Source organism: Neomonachus schauinslandi, chromosome 3 (genome assembly GCF_002201575.2).
Source record: "Neomonachus schauinslandi chromosome 3, ASM220157v2, whole genome shotgun sequence".
NCBI classification, from domain to species: domain Eukaryota; kingdom Metazoa; phylum Chordata; class Mammalia; order Carnivora; family Phocidae; genus Neomonachus; species Neomonachus schauinslandi.
Genome location: NC_058405.1, coordinates 159,599,027 through 159,612,754, shown reverse-complemented (window position 1 = coordinate 159,612,754; position 13,728 = coordinate 159,599,027). Strand labels below are relative to the sequence as shown.

The 13,728-nt window shown below is 36.2% G+C and overlaps 1 protein-coding gene across 1 annotated transcript in view; it reads left to right on the top strand.

The window, feature by feature from the left end:
* C2CD6 (C2 calcium dependent domain containing 6) overlaps positions 1-13,728 on the top strand; it is a 145,139-nt gene that overhangs the window by 20,009 nt on the left and 111,402 nt on the right. Inside the window, exons 2-3 of the mRNA XM_021703012.1 lie at positions 10,409-10,495; positions 13,438-13,489. Coding sequence (XP_021558687.1) covers positions 10,409-10,495; positions 13,438-13,489 — 139 coding nt within the window. The remainder of the gene's footprint in view (positions 1-10,408; positions 10,496-13,437; positions 13,490-13,728) is intronic.

The following is a 13,728-nucleotide window of genomic DNA, read 5'->3' as shown; positions in this document are numbered from 1 at the left end:
CCCGGCATTGGGCCACAGTTGAACTGGTGTGTGTGTGTGAACTCCTCCCAGGGCAGGAGTTACTTTGGAGTGGTGCTGGCCACTAGGCTGCTTGCACAATGCCATGTTTTTGGCACCTCCTTGGATAGACTCCTCTCTAGTGGGGAGAGTTAGATGGCATGGATCTGCAGGAGAAAGTGGGGGTGTGGTGCACTGTTAGCAAGCTGGTGGAAAGTGTTTGGGCTGCTTTCCGCAAGTGTCAGTGAATGTAGACTGGTGGGCAGGAGAAAGAAATGGTACCAGCTAGCTCCTTTGTTCTTAGATAAGCTTCACAAAGGAACTTGCCCTTCCTGTGCAGGCTCTGAGACCAGCAAAGAATTCTTCCGGGATACCCCAGGTGCCTCAGAAACTTCTGCTTCTATGTTATAACTTGGCAGGGTTTTTGTCATGCTGTCTTTTTAATGCCAAGGACACAGTTTTCTATAGCCCTTTGGCTCTTGTAGAGCCAAGCCTGCTTATTTTTAATGTTCCTGGTGTTTAGCCGCACTGATTGTAAAAACTTGCAAAGTTAAGCCCCTCTAGTTTCAGAGTCAAATGTTATGGGGATTCATCTTCCCAGTGCAGGTCCCCCATGCCTGGGGTGACTGATATGGGATTTGCTCTTCCTCTTCTTCATGCCTGCAATGTCCCTCCCTCCTGCAGTCAGTCTTGTGGGTCAGTTTGGTTCCTGAGTGTGTCTCCAGCCTTCCTACCATTTTTTGATGTGGCCTCCTCTCTACAATTAACTGTGGAAAGCCTGATCTGCCAATCTTCCCATCATTTTCTGGGTTAGTTCCACTGATGTGGGTGTTATCTAAGTGTGTCTGTGGGACAAGATGAGACTAGGATCCTCCCACTCCACTATCTTCCCCAGCATTTGACATTTTAAGTGTGCCATAGTGTGGACCTCCTTGGGTTCATCTTGTTTGGGACTCTCTGTGTTTCTTGGATTTGGATGTCTATTTCCCAGGTTAGGAAAGTTTTCTATTATCATTTCCTCTAATAACTTTTTTTATACTTTTCTCTGTCTCTCATTCACCTGGGACTCCTATAATGTTTGTTCACTTCATGTTGTCCAAGAGATCTCTTAATCTATCCTCAGTTTTTTTTTTTAAGTTCTGTTCTCTTTTTACTGTTCAGCTTTTGTGCTTTCTGTTACCCTTTCATCTAGTTCACTGATACATTCTTCTGCATTTTCTAATTTACTCTCAAGTCCCTCTAGTGTGTTTTTCATTTCCGTTATGGTAACTGGTTCTTTTTTTATATTTTCTATCTCTGTATTGACAGACTACTGAGTTCCCTCTTTGCTCCAGTCCAGTGAATATGTTTACAATCATTACTTTAAATTCTTTACCAGGTATCTTGCTTATCTTTGTTTCATTTAGTTTTTTTTCTGAAGTTTTTTCCTGTTCTTTCTTTTGAAACCTATTTTTCTGTCTCCCCATTTTGCTTGACTTTCTGTGTTTATATTTATGGATTAGGCAGAAAGACTACTTCTCCTAACCTTGAAGGAGTGTTTTTGTGTATGGTGTCCTCTATGTAGACTGTGTGTCCTTGGTGACTATTGGTGGCTGGCTGGAGCTGTGGCAGTATATGCTAGTTACTGTTTGAAACTATGGCTTTTTATGGAATGAATAAATAAATAAGCCCAAAGAGAATTTTAAAAAGACAAGACAAATTTTAAAAACTTAAAAAAATAAAAATGAAGATAATTTTTACATAAAATTTACACATGTAGCTTATTTTCTGTGCCCCAGTACCACAGAGGCTGATGTGGTCTTATAGACTCTGGGTTCACTGAGGTTGTGAGCTCACTGTGAGCCAGATCCTGTTCTGGTCTGGGCTTTTAAGGTGGAAGGAGAGAGAGCATTCCCACATCTCCTTGGCCTTTTTAAACCCTGGATTTTTTTTTTTTTTTCTGTGCCCCAGTGCAATTGGGACTGGTGTGGTCTTGTGGATCCTGGGCTTGCTGAGGTCACAAGCTTGCTGTGACAAATGGATCTGCCCATTATCATGTCCAAATACTGCTCTAGTCTAGGCTTTGTTGTCTCTCTTATATACTAGTTCCTCTTTTAAACTGCAGGGTTTTTTGTTTGTTTGTTTGTGCCCAAGGACAGAGGAATCTGTTCCCTTCCCAGTTCCTCAGTACTATCCCTTCCCACTGCCATTCGCAGTATCCTGGGGGTGGGGGTTACCTTTGTTACCACATCTCTGTTTCTCTTGCTGTTCTCCCACTCATCTCTCTATCTTTGGTTTTCAGAAGCTGTTCAGTCAGCCTTCAGTTTTTCTTCAGGAGGAATTTTTCTATTAATAGGTATAATTTGGTGTGTTCTGTGGAGGAAGTGAGTCAGGGTCTTCCTATATCACCATCATGGACTGGAATGTCTTTTTTTTTTTTTAAGATTTTTTATTTATTTATTTGAGAGAGAGAGCATGAGAGGGGGGAGGGTCAGAGGGAGACAGCAGACTCCCCGCTGAGTAGGGAGCCCGATGCGGGACTCCATCCTTGGACTCTAGGATCATGACCTGAGCTGAAGGCAGTCGCTTAACCAACTCTGCCACCCTGGCGCCCGGACTGGAATGTCTTAATTGTGTTTTATCCCCTTTTCTTGATTAAGTTAGTTAATGGTTTGTATATTTTATTGGGAATTGATATCCTACCAGTATTGAATCTTTCCATCTGTGAACGTGTAATATTTGCCATGCATTTAGATCTTTAATTTCACTTAGAAATGTTTTGTTGTTTTCAGTGCACAAGTCTTAATGTTTTTTTCTGTTAAGTTTATTATTTTGTTATGCTTCTTCTGTTAAATTTACTACATTTCTTCTGTTAAATTTATTCCTCAGGATTTTGTTATTTTGGTGCTATTTCAAAATATACTTGTTTTCATTGCTATTATATAGAAATACAAAAGATTTTTTTTGTATTTTGTTCTTGTATCCTGATATTTCATTGAGCTTGTTTATTAGTTCTAGTAATTTCTTTTTGTGTGTGTGGATTTCTTTAGACTTTCTATATATATGGGAGTATAATGCCTGTATATAAAGACCAGTTTTACCCCTTTCTTTCAAATGTGGATACTTTTTCTTGTCTGACTGCATTGGATATAACCTACAGTACAATGCTGATTAAAAGTAGTGAGAGTGAACACTTGCCTTACCGATCTTAGGGGAAAAGTATTTATTCAGTCTTTCACCATTGAGTGTGATATTAGGTAAGTTCCTTCCTATTCCTAGTCTGTTCAGAGTTTTTATTAAGAATGAATTTTAGATTTTGTCAAATATGTTTTCTGTATCTCTTGAAATGATCATGTGATTTTTGTTCTTTTTTGGACATTTTTATTAATATGGTTTATTACGTTAATTGATTTTCAGATGGAAAAATCCCACTTTGTCATGGCATATGGTCCTCTTTATATGTTGCTGGATTTGGCTTATTCATATTTTGTTGAGGATTTTTCCCTCTATTCATTTTCTCATCTTGCAATATCTGTCTGGCTTTGGTATGAACATAATTTTGACCTCATAGAATATCTTGGGGAGTGTTCCTTTGTCTTCCTCCCCACCCTCCTTTTTTTTCCCTGAAAGAGTTTGCAAAGGATTTTATAATTTCTTCTTTAAGCGTTTGGTAGAATTCACCAGTGAAAGAGTCTGGGCCTGAGTTTTTCTCTTTAGGCAGTTTTAGTTACTAATTCAATTTCTTTACTTATTATAGGTCTTTTCAGATATTCTTTCTTCTTGAGTCAGTTTTGGTAATTTGTGTCTTTCTAGGAATTTTTCCATTTCACCTAAATTGTCTAATTTGTTAGCATAAAATTATTTATAGTTGTAGTAGTTTATATGCCTTATATGGCAATGAGCTTGGAGATAACAATGAATTTTAGGATTTTGAGATGGGGAGATCATCCTGGATTATCTGAGTTGGGCCCTAAATGTAATCACAAATGCCTTTATAAGAGAGAGGTAGAGGGGTGCCTGCATGGCTCAGTCGGTTAAGCTCTGCCTTAGGCTCAGGTCATGATCTTGGGTCCTGGGATCGAGTCCCATGTTGGGCTTCCTGCTCAGCAGGGAGCCTGTTTCTCCCTCTGCCCTTCCCTCTGCTCATGCTTTCTCTTTCTCTCTCTCAAATAAATAAATAAAATCTTTAAAAAAAAAAAAAAAAAGCAGTAGAGGTATACTGTTGAGGACATATCTAGTAATGGAATTTCTGGGTCATAATTCTATATATGCTCAAATTCAGTACATAATACTAAACAGTTTTTCAAAGAAGATAGACCAGTTTATATTCTTACTGGCAGTGTATTCGAATTCTAGTTACTCCACATCCTTGCCACTTGATATTGTCAGTGTCTTTATTTTTAACTATCCAAGAAATATGTTAGTGTTATCTCTTTGTGGTGTTAACTTTTTTCCCCTGATGACTAATGAGGGTGAGTTCCCTTCCAAATGCTTACTAGCCATCACATAAACTCTTTTGTGAAATGCCTATTGAAGTCTCTTTTTCATTTTTCTTTTGGACTGTTTGTCTTTTTCTTATTAATTTATATAAGTTTGTGTATATATTCTAGTTGTAGGCTCTTTGTCACTTGTACCATACATGTTGTAAATATTTTCTTCCAAATATGTATGACATCTTTTGATAAGCAGAAGTTATTCAATTTAATGGAGTTTACTGTATCAAACTTTCTTATTTATGGTTATTGCTCTTTGTGTTCTGTTTTGGAAATCTTCTACTCCAACCTCATGGAAATATTCTCGTGTATTACTTGTTATTGTTTTTCCTTTGACACCGAGATCAACAATTCACCTATAACTGATTTTTGTGTATATGGTGTGAGTTATAAGTCAGATTTTCTTTTCTTTTTTTTTTTCTCTCTCACCTTCTTCCTTTTATTCTTTTTTTTTTTTTTCAGCATGGTGATTTCTACTTGACCTACCTTAGAGTGTTTTTTCTCTACTATTCTGCAGTACCAACTTTGTCACAAGTGAAGTGCCTATGTCAGGGTCTATTTCTAGACTCTAATCAGTTTCTTTGGTGCATTTATCTATGCTTTTGCTAATGTGTTCAAACATTAAGAAATAATGTCCTTATTTCTTTAATTTTTTTTTAACGATTTTATTTATTTATTTGACAGAGACAGAGACAGCGAGAGCAGGAACACAAGCAGGGAGAGTGGGAGAGGGAGAAGCAGGCTTCCCGCCGAGCAGGGAGCCCGATGTGGGACTCGATCCCAGGACCCTGGGATCATGACCTGAGCCGAAGGCAGTCGCTTAACCAACTGAGCCACCCAGGCACCCATTTCTTTAATTTTTTAATACTTCATTTTGTTTTTCTTCTTTAAGATGGTCTTAGCTGTTCTTGGATTTTCCATTTCCATATTAATTTTTGGAAAATCTCATCAATTTCTGTAGGAAAACTTTTCGGGACTTTGATTTTGGTTGCATTGAATCTATAGTTCAATTTGAGGAGATGAATTATTTAGAGTTGACTCTTGAACAACATGAGGGTCAGGGACACTGACCTCCATGCAGTTGAAAATCCATGTATAACTTTTGATTCCCTCCAGAATTTGCTACTAATGTCTACTGTTGACTGGAGGCTTTACTGATGACATAAACAGTTCATTAACACATATTTTGTATGCTATATGTATTATATACTGTATTCTTACAATAAAATAAAGAAAGGAAAATGTTAAGAAAATCATAAGGAAGTGAAAATATTTATAATACTGTACATAAATTTATTGGAAAAAACTGTTGTATAAGTGAACCCACACAGTTCAAATTCATGTTATTTGATGGCCATCTGTGTGTGTGTGTGTGTGTATATATATATATCATGAAGCAATAATATTTACCTATATATATAAGTATAATATGAACATGCATATTATAGTATTTATATATTTATATGTAAGTATACATACTTATTATACCTAAGTATATGTATCTCAGTATAATATATGTATATTATATAAATATAATAATGTAATAAAACTATGCCTTGCTTCTTTATGCTTTTACACTTACTTATTCTGTCTAAGCTTCTCTCCCTCTAGTTCTTAATTTTTTTCCTCTTCAAACTCACTTGAAGTAATCATCACCTCCTTCCCTAACACTTTCTCCCCACTCCCCTTATTTGCCACGTGTTTATATGAGATACTTCGTAGGCATCCTGGATGGGTCTTGGTACTGGAATATTATCTCTTGCTTCTCTTTTGCTCCAGGGTTGTGGCCATTAGTATTTGCTAAAAAGTGGACAATCAAATGAGGAACTAAGTATCGATTTTATCTAAGGCTTTCTGGTAATGAGTCTAAATTGGGAACTATTCTGGAACCTCCTCCTCCATCTCAAATTGAAGGCAGCATGTATGAAATGGAGAAGGTTGCCTGTTTCATTCTAAGCAGACTGTGCCTAGGTGGGAATATGTATGGAAACTGGCAGCTTAAAGCCTCCAGAAAGGCAGACTTAGGAAAGTGAGACAAATTATAGGCATTTAGCTGTGACTCTGTAGAAGTAGTCTCCAAATTGCATTGACTGCACAGTATCAATAAAAAACATATGAACATCTATCACCAATGTTTGTGTATTTATTTATACATTACATTAGCGTACTGTAATTTACTGTATAAATTCTATAATATACAAAAAGTTAAAAATGATAAGCAGTATTTTGAAAAATGATTTCCATGTTGTTTCTTAGTGGTACAGAGCTCAATAAGCACTACTGTTTTTGAAAAGCATGATTTAATATTTGTGATGTAGTAATTTGAAGGTCTCATTCTAAGGCAAATTTATTATTTCAGTATATGCTTTTTAATGCTATTGTATTTGAAAAAGATACTTTCAAAGATTTGAAATTTCAAATGGAAGAGGTGCATCTTGGTTGTGCTTAGTAAAATCACATTTCTCATTTTTCATTTTTATTCTACTTTTCAAAGTTTTTAGTCCAGATTTTATCAGTAAAATGTCGTCTTTTCTGAGTAATTAGTTCTGGCAAACTAATTGGAAGGCGTTGCATTTTTTATATTTGAAAGGAAAAATGGTCTCCTAACCTGCTGAAACCCTTCTTTTGTGAGATTTTTAAACAGATGAGGAAATGGTTTCTAAGTTGTTGAAGTGTGATACCACGAGCTTGTAGGGTGATCATAGCACATTTGCACGCACAGAATATAACACTGGATGAAAATATTTCCAATACTTTTCAAAATGTTCTTAACACGAGTTCATTTCAAAAAGAGTTATTTTCGGGGTGCCTGGGTGGCTCGGTTGAGCAACTGCCTTCGGCTCAGGTCATGATCCCGGGGTCCTGGGATCGAGCCCCGCATCGGGCTCCCTGATCAGCGGGAGGCCTGCTTCTCCCTCTCCCACTCCCCCTGCTTGTGTTCCCTCTCTCGCTGTGTCTCTCTCTGTCAAATAAATAAATAAAATCTTTAAAAAAAAAAGTTATTTTCACACTTATTAAAATGTCACTCCCTTACTCTGAAAAGACAGATTAAGAAATATCCATTTAAAAATATTTGCTAGTTTACATACTGTTGATAGTTATTTGTCATCCCAGAAAAGGTTAGCAAATTTGGAACATTTGTCTTTTTTTTTTTTTTAAGATTTTATTTATTTATTTGAGACAGAATGAGAGAGAGAGAGAGCTCATGAGAGGGGGGAGGGTCAGAGGGAGAAGCAGGCTCGCCAACGAGCAGGGAGCCCGATGCGGGACTCGATCCTGGGACTCCAGGATCATGACCCGAGCCGAAGGCAGTCGCTTAACCGACTGAGCCACCCAGGCACCCAACATTTGTCTTTTTCTAAGACCAAAGTACATGGTATATCTTTATGTTTGCCAACTTTTGAAAAATATTTTGCCATGAAATTTTTTATGCTCAGTCCTCATCTGTTTGTAAAGCACACTGAATATGCTACTTAAGGTAAGTACTTAGTTAAGTGGTCAATCCACTTAACAAATGCAATACCCTGAACTCATGAAGGCAGTAGTACGACCTCTCTGAGTATAAAACTCACGCTTTTCCTCAGAATATTTGTCTACTGCTTATAGTTGTATGTGCTTACTTTCTTATCTGTTAAAGAAAATTGTTAGATTCTAATATTTTCTTCCACTACTTTAGGGGATAATCCCTGGGCCTTGCTATGAGTGTCCTTGTTTCCTGGGGACAGAACCACAGAGGGTAAAAAAGAGTCATTGCTCCCGAGTTAGGCAGGGGAAAGAGGATTTAAAAAATATTTTTTGGAGGGCGCCTGGGTGGCTCAGTTGGTTAAGCAACTGCCTTCAGCTCAGGTCATGATCCTGGAGTCCCGGGATCGAGTCCCGCATCGGGCTCCCTGCTCAGCGGGGGGTCTGCTTCTCCCTCTGATCCCCTTCCCTCTCGTGCTCTCTGTCTCTCATTCTCTCTCTCTCAAATAAATAAATAAAATCTTTAAAAAATATATATTTTTTGGAGTTAATAATTCCAGGTACTTGTAGTTTACAGAATGAATGGGAAGATCTGACCCATCAAATAAGTTATTCTTTTTTCCCATGTAGGAAATCTGGGTTGGATAAAGAAAAAGTAAAGATGAAAGTCTCTTTTTTCAGCCGTTGTTCTTCTCATAGAGAAACTGTAATTTTGTTGTTGTTGTTGTTCTTGTTTTTCCCACCTCTCTGTCTTCAACACCAGACTGAATTTCCTAAGTACAAGAACACTTCAAGCTGGAAGCAGCACAGTGCCAGGCATATAGTTGTGCTAGCACATAGTAAATATTAATGTAAAGACACTGAGGTTTCTGTTAGGGCTAAGAAGTAGGATTATACTGGAAAAGCTAAGCGTGTAGGCTAGTGGGTTTCCAAATAAAACTGTAATGGGGGAGAGTAGGTCAAAAAGGTCATTGGGGAAGAAGTGCAGAACAATGTAAGTGAATATATAGACTTTTAAAAGATGTGCCATGAGGGACTTTTACTCAGAGTGGGGCCAAAAGTGACATAGTAGAATTAACTGAAATAAAAATTCTCTTCAGGTTCAGGAGAAATTCTAGGTGGTATGAGGAGGCCTTATGAGACTAGTCTTTAGAACTTTTGTTCAAGATTCTAATAGAATTTAGGCAAAGAGTTGTTTTGCTCATGTTGCTGCCACTGAAGAGAACTCTGCTCAAATAAGGAAAGTAAAAAGGTAGTGATCTGAGGGGGGAGAAGCCGTATTTTTGCCACATAGTTAAGGATAAATTGAGCATGAGTGTTCTAAAGGATTTCCCCCCCAATTATTTTGTATTTATTAAAATGCACATTCAAAGTAGACTTCCATTAGTAAGGTTATCATAACATTAGGAAGCATGAGGGTCCACATTGAATACACATATAATGTACCACAGTTTGGTGTTTTTGTGACAATATAGTAATTGTCACTCAGTTACCTTAAACTACAAATTATACAAATATATAAAAATCATACATATAAAACCCATTAAGCCAATCAGATGCAGCAATAGCAAAATGACCCAACATATGTACAACAAATTTTTTCAGTACAACTCAAGTGTTTGTTATATACTTTGAAGCAAAAATTTCAACATAACTCAGGATTTATTACATACATCAAAAATTGAACAGTTGATTCTTGAAAAGACACAAAACAACAGATTCCTGGGAAGTTAATGTTTATAAGTAAGACCATGTTGATTCAAGTTAGCAAAGGTTGGGGATAAATATAATTCTTTTCAAGTTTTGTAATTGGTTTTCCCTATTCCCCTCACATTTCCCCTCCATTCACCTTCCTTCTGTTTCTCTTTAAAATCTATACGAAAATGTCTTGTAATTTTTAAAAGTTAACCATCATGTGTAGTGACCAGAGCCCTTAGGAACACAGTTAAATACCAACCCACAAATATCTGTTAGTGAAGTTACTCTGGAGGAAATGACACAACTCAAAACCAAAAGCCATTTGTCCATTGCTCCATTCCCGTTTACTTGCTGTTCCAAATTATTAAATTGCAGTTCCTTCTGTGGCTGATTAACTGAATGAATACTGGAATAACTTGCAAGCAGGATCACTGCCATCTGTGGGATACAGTTCTTGGTCCATATCAGATTAAGACTAAAATGTGGTAATGATGGTCATTTTTAGTTAGCAAGCAGAGCTCATTATTCATGGTACTATGCCCTTCTCTCCTCTCTCATGATTCCCTGAATGATTTTATATTTGTTTACATTTTGCTTCTCTGCTAACTTACTGGTAACCTTATTGAGGGTAGGGATGAGATTTCTACTCATATTAATATTCCACTGCCTAGAATAATACCTTTTACTTAGTAGATTCTCATAAGATATTTGTTGAAATTAACTTTTATCTATTTCTTCTTTGCCTTCTAAAGTCTAATGTTAATTTATTTACATTGTAGATGCTGAGAAAAACTCTTAAAGGGTCTGAAAGTAAAGAACTGGAAATAACACCTGAAGTGCCAACTTTGATACCATTTGGGGACGTGGTATGTGAGACTCATCCTCCACAAACCTGTACAGATTATTTCTTAATTTATGTGAAGACTAGTTAATATTTATTATTTGATAATCAAAAAGTACATATAGAAAATGGTTCTCTCTGATAACATTTGTGAATTGTTCGTTTTTTCCCATCAAGTCAGAAGAGCATTCTGTAATCACTGAAATTATGGAAAGCATCTTGATTCACAGGAAAAAAAAAATGTTCCCTATATAGGGATTCCCAGACTCTAGTTACATCAGAATCATCTGGTATACTTTTTAAAAACATTGATTCTTGGCCCCCACCTAAGATCTGCTAACTTAGAATCTGGGAATGGGGACTAAGATTCAGTATTTTTATTGTGCTGGGCAGGTGATTGTATTTATTGTCAGATTTAGGAGTCTTTGAGCTATGATTGGAAAATTGACCCCACACCTTTCCCTCAAGTCCCAGGAACAAAAGCAAACATACTCATGATTCATACATACACACAAACACACAGGTAGGACCAAATATCTGGGCTGAGAACCAGAAAAAAATCTGTTTTTTTTCTTTGGGTGCTATAGAATATAGGACATGAGGATCTATGTACATTCAGAACTATCAAATATTGTGACATTCTTTTACAGTTATCTCTCTTCCTGAACATCATTAGAATAGTTAATGGGTATGAAGTGAGGGAGTTTCTCTTGGCCTTCTTCTCTAGATCCTATCATATACTATACATTTTCTTGATTAAAAAATATATGATTTATTTAACACCATGATTTTTTGGGGGGAAAAAGTAAAACTGTATTAATGTATACATTTTGTTTTTACAAAACGAGCACAGAGTGCATTTATCCACATAACTTTATAGCGCTTTCGTATATCACAGTCAAAGTCACTGTTCGAATCTACTTAGAAAAAGATTACTTGAAATCACTTTTGGCTGTAAGGTATCATGCATGCCATTATGTTGACATACTGATTTCCGTAACCCATACTCTTGAGTATGACATCTACAGTCCTTCAGAATTGATACTTTGATTTCATTCACACTTCCTAACTTCGTAGTTTGTATTTTTCTTAGTTGAATTACATATTGCTAGATATTAATAACCTTCTTTTAAAAGTCCGCTGGAAGTTTTTGACAGATGTTTGGCATGTGATAGCTCCTCTCGGTGTATGATTTGTCACGTGACTTTCTCTCTGAAAGTTCTTTGATTTATTCTGAGGTATTTGGCAAGGCTTGTCCAAGTGTCTGCAATGAGAGCTACATCACAACCAACTATTCCTCTTTCTGATAGAGCCCTTTTTTGGAAAAAATATGTAAAAGCCTGTCTTAAAATTGGGTGCCTAAAGTGCTTTTGCGAACACCCTTCTAGTTGCTTTCCTGTTTTATATGCATGTTGGGGGGTTGGTGAAGATGTTGACATGTTTCTAGCGTTGGGCCACAGATGGGTCTCAGAATTTGTGGCAACATTTGTTATCCATAGCCTGTGAATGGTCATCATTACGTTTTTAAGTGTTAAATACTTTTCTACATTTGAAAAACCATGAGAGACTCTTAACTCTAGGAAACAAACTGAGGGTTGCTGGAGGGGAGGTGGGTGGGGAGATGGGGTAACTGGGTGATGGACATTAAGGAGGGCATGTGATGTGATGAGCACTGGGTGTATATGCAACTGATGAATCACTGACCTCTACCTCTGAAACTAATGATGTACTTATTATATGTTGGCTAATTGAATTTAAATAAAAATATATTTGAATAGAAATTTTTCTTTTTTCTTTTATATGGATCTATGATATAAAAGTATAAAGAGCTATCGAAAGATAAGGAAGGTTAGGGTAGTTGCCCATGGCTTCATGTTCAATACTTGGCAGGCAGGCAATGATTTATGACAGAATGTTAATGTATAGCATTATGCAATCCAACATTGTAGTTCTACTGCCCTGTTTTACCCTCCTCATATATAACTCTGATTTTAAGAAATAAAAATGATTCATGGAATCACCTATGGCAGTACCATTTAAAATCCTGCCTAGATCGTGTAATATGCCTTACACCCCTTTGCATTTGAAAACTTAGAACCTTTCCTTTAACATAACATTTCATATCAAAGTTTCCTTAAGAAGTAGACCACAGTATTTTCTTCTTTGGATTTCATCATTCACATGACATAGTCTTTTACTTAAATCCTGGATGCTAATTTCTTTTTCTGTATTATTTTAAAACCAAATCTTTAAAATTATTTACATACATTTAAAAATACTATTGGGTCATTTATTTTGTTTTACAGTGTTTAACATAATATTGCTATTGTTTTTACTTGGTTTTTAAGACCAAACATGGCTAAATATATTTGGCTGGAAGTGCAAATCAGTATTCAAATATTCCTGTATTTATTTTTTATTTGATTTTATGCTTAAGCAGGAGATATAATTTTATTTAACATTTAGAAATACTTTGTACAGAGAGAAGGAATATTTCACAGTCCTTGGGATGTTGTAGTGGATGAATGATTGTTGAATGAATAGAGTGGTTTTAGGATACTGGATAAAAAAGTCCATCTGAAGCAAGGCATATTTTTTATTATTATATGCAGGATGCTACACTTTGTCAGTTCTCACCTAATAACAATGATTCAAAGAGTGATGGTTAGATTTAAGTTAGTGCTTTTTTCTTTCTTCTTCTTCTTCTTTTTTCTTTTTTTTTTTTTTTTGCTTTCTATTCTTGTTCATTTTAATTTTACTTTGAATAAATCCTGTCTGTTTTTCTTCTGTATTTCTGTTTTCTGGTGTTTTCCCTTAACTAGATATTTCTAATGAGAAACAATATTTTTAATAAGAGAAATTACCTAAGTGGAGCTTTTAAAAATATATAGTTTGGTATAGAATAAAATGGAAGGAAAGTTAACTTTTAAAAACTCATTTGCTGTGTTTTTATTTTGATTGTTTTAGGTTGGCTGCCTTGCTGTTCATATAAAGAACTGCAGACATTTCACGCCTAGGAGTATCCTTTCTTTTGATTTAAGAACCATACCATGATCATATATGTCTGTTTCAGTTACATATTGTTGCCTTAAAACACTCCACGGCTTAGTGGCTTAAAACCTTCACCATTTTATTATCAATCACTGTGTGTATTCACTAGGCACCACTTGTCCGCATGATCACAGCAGGCTCTGCGGTCAGCTGGCAGTTCAAAAGGGCTAGAATATCTAAAATGGCTCATTTACGTGTCTGGTGTTT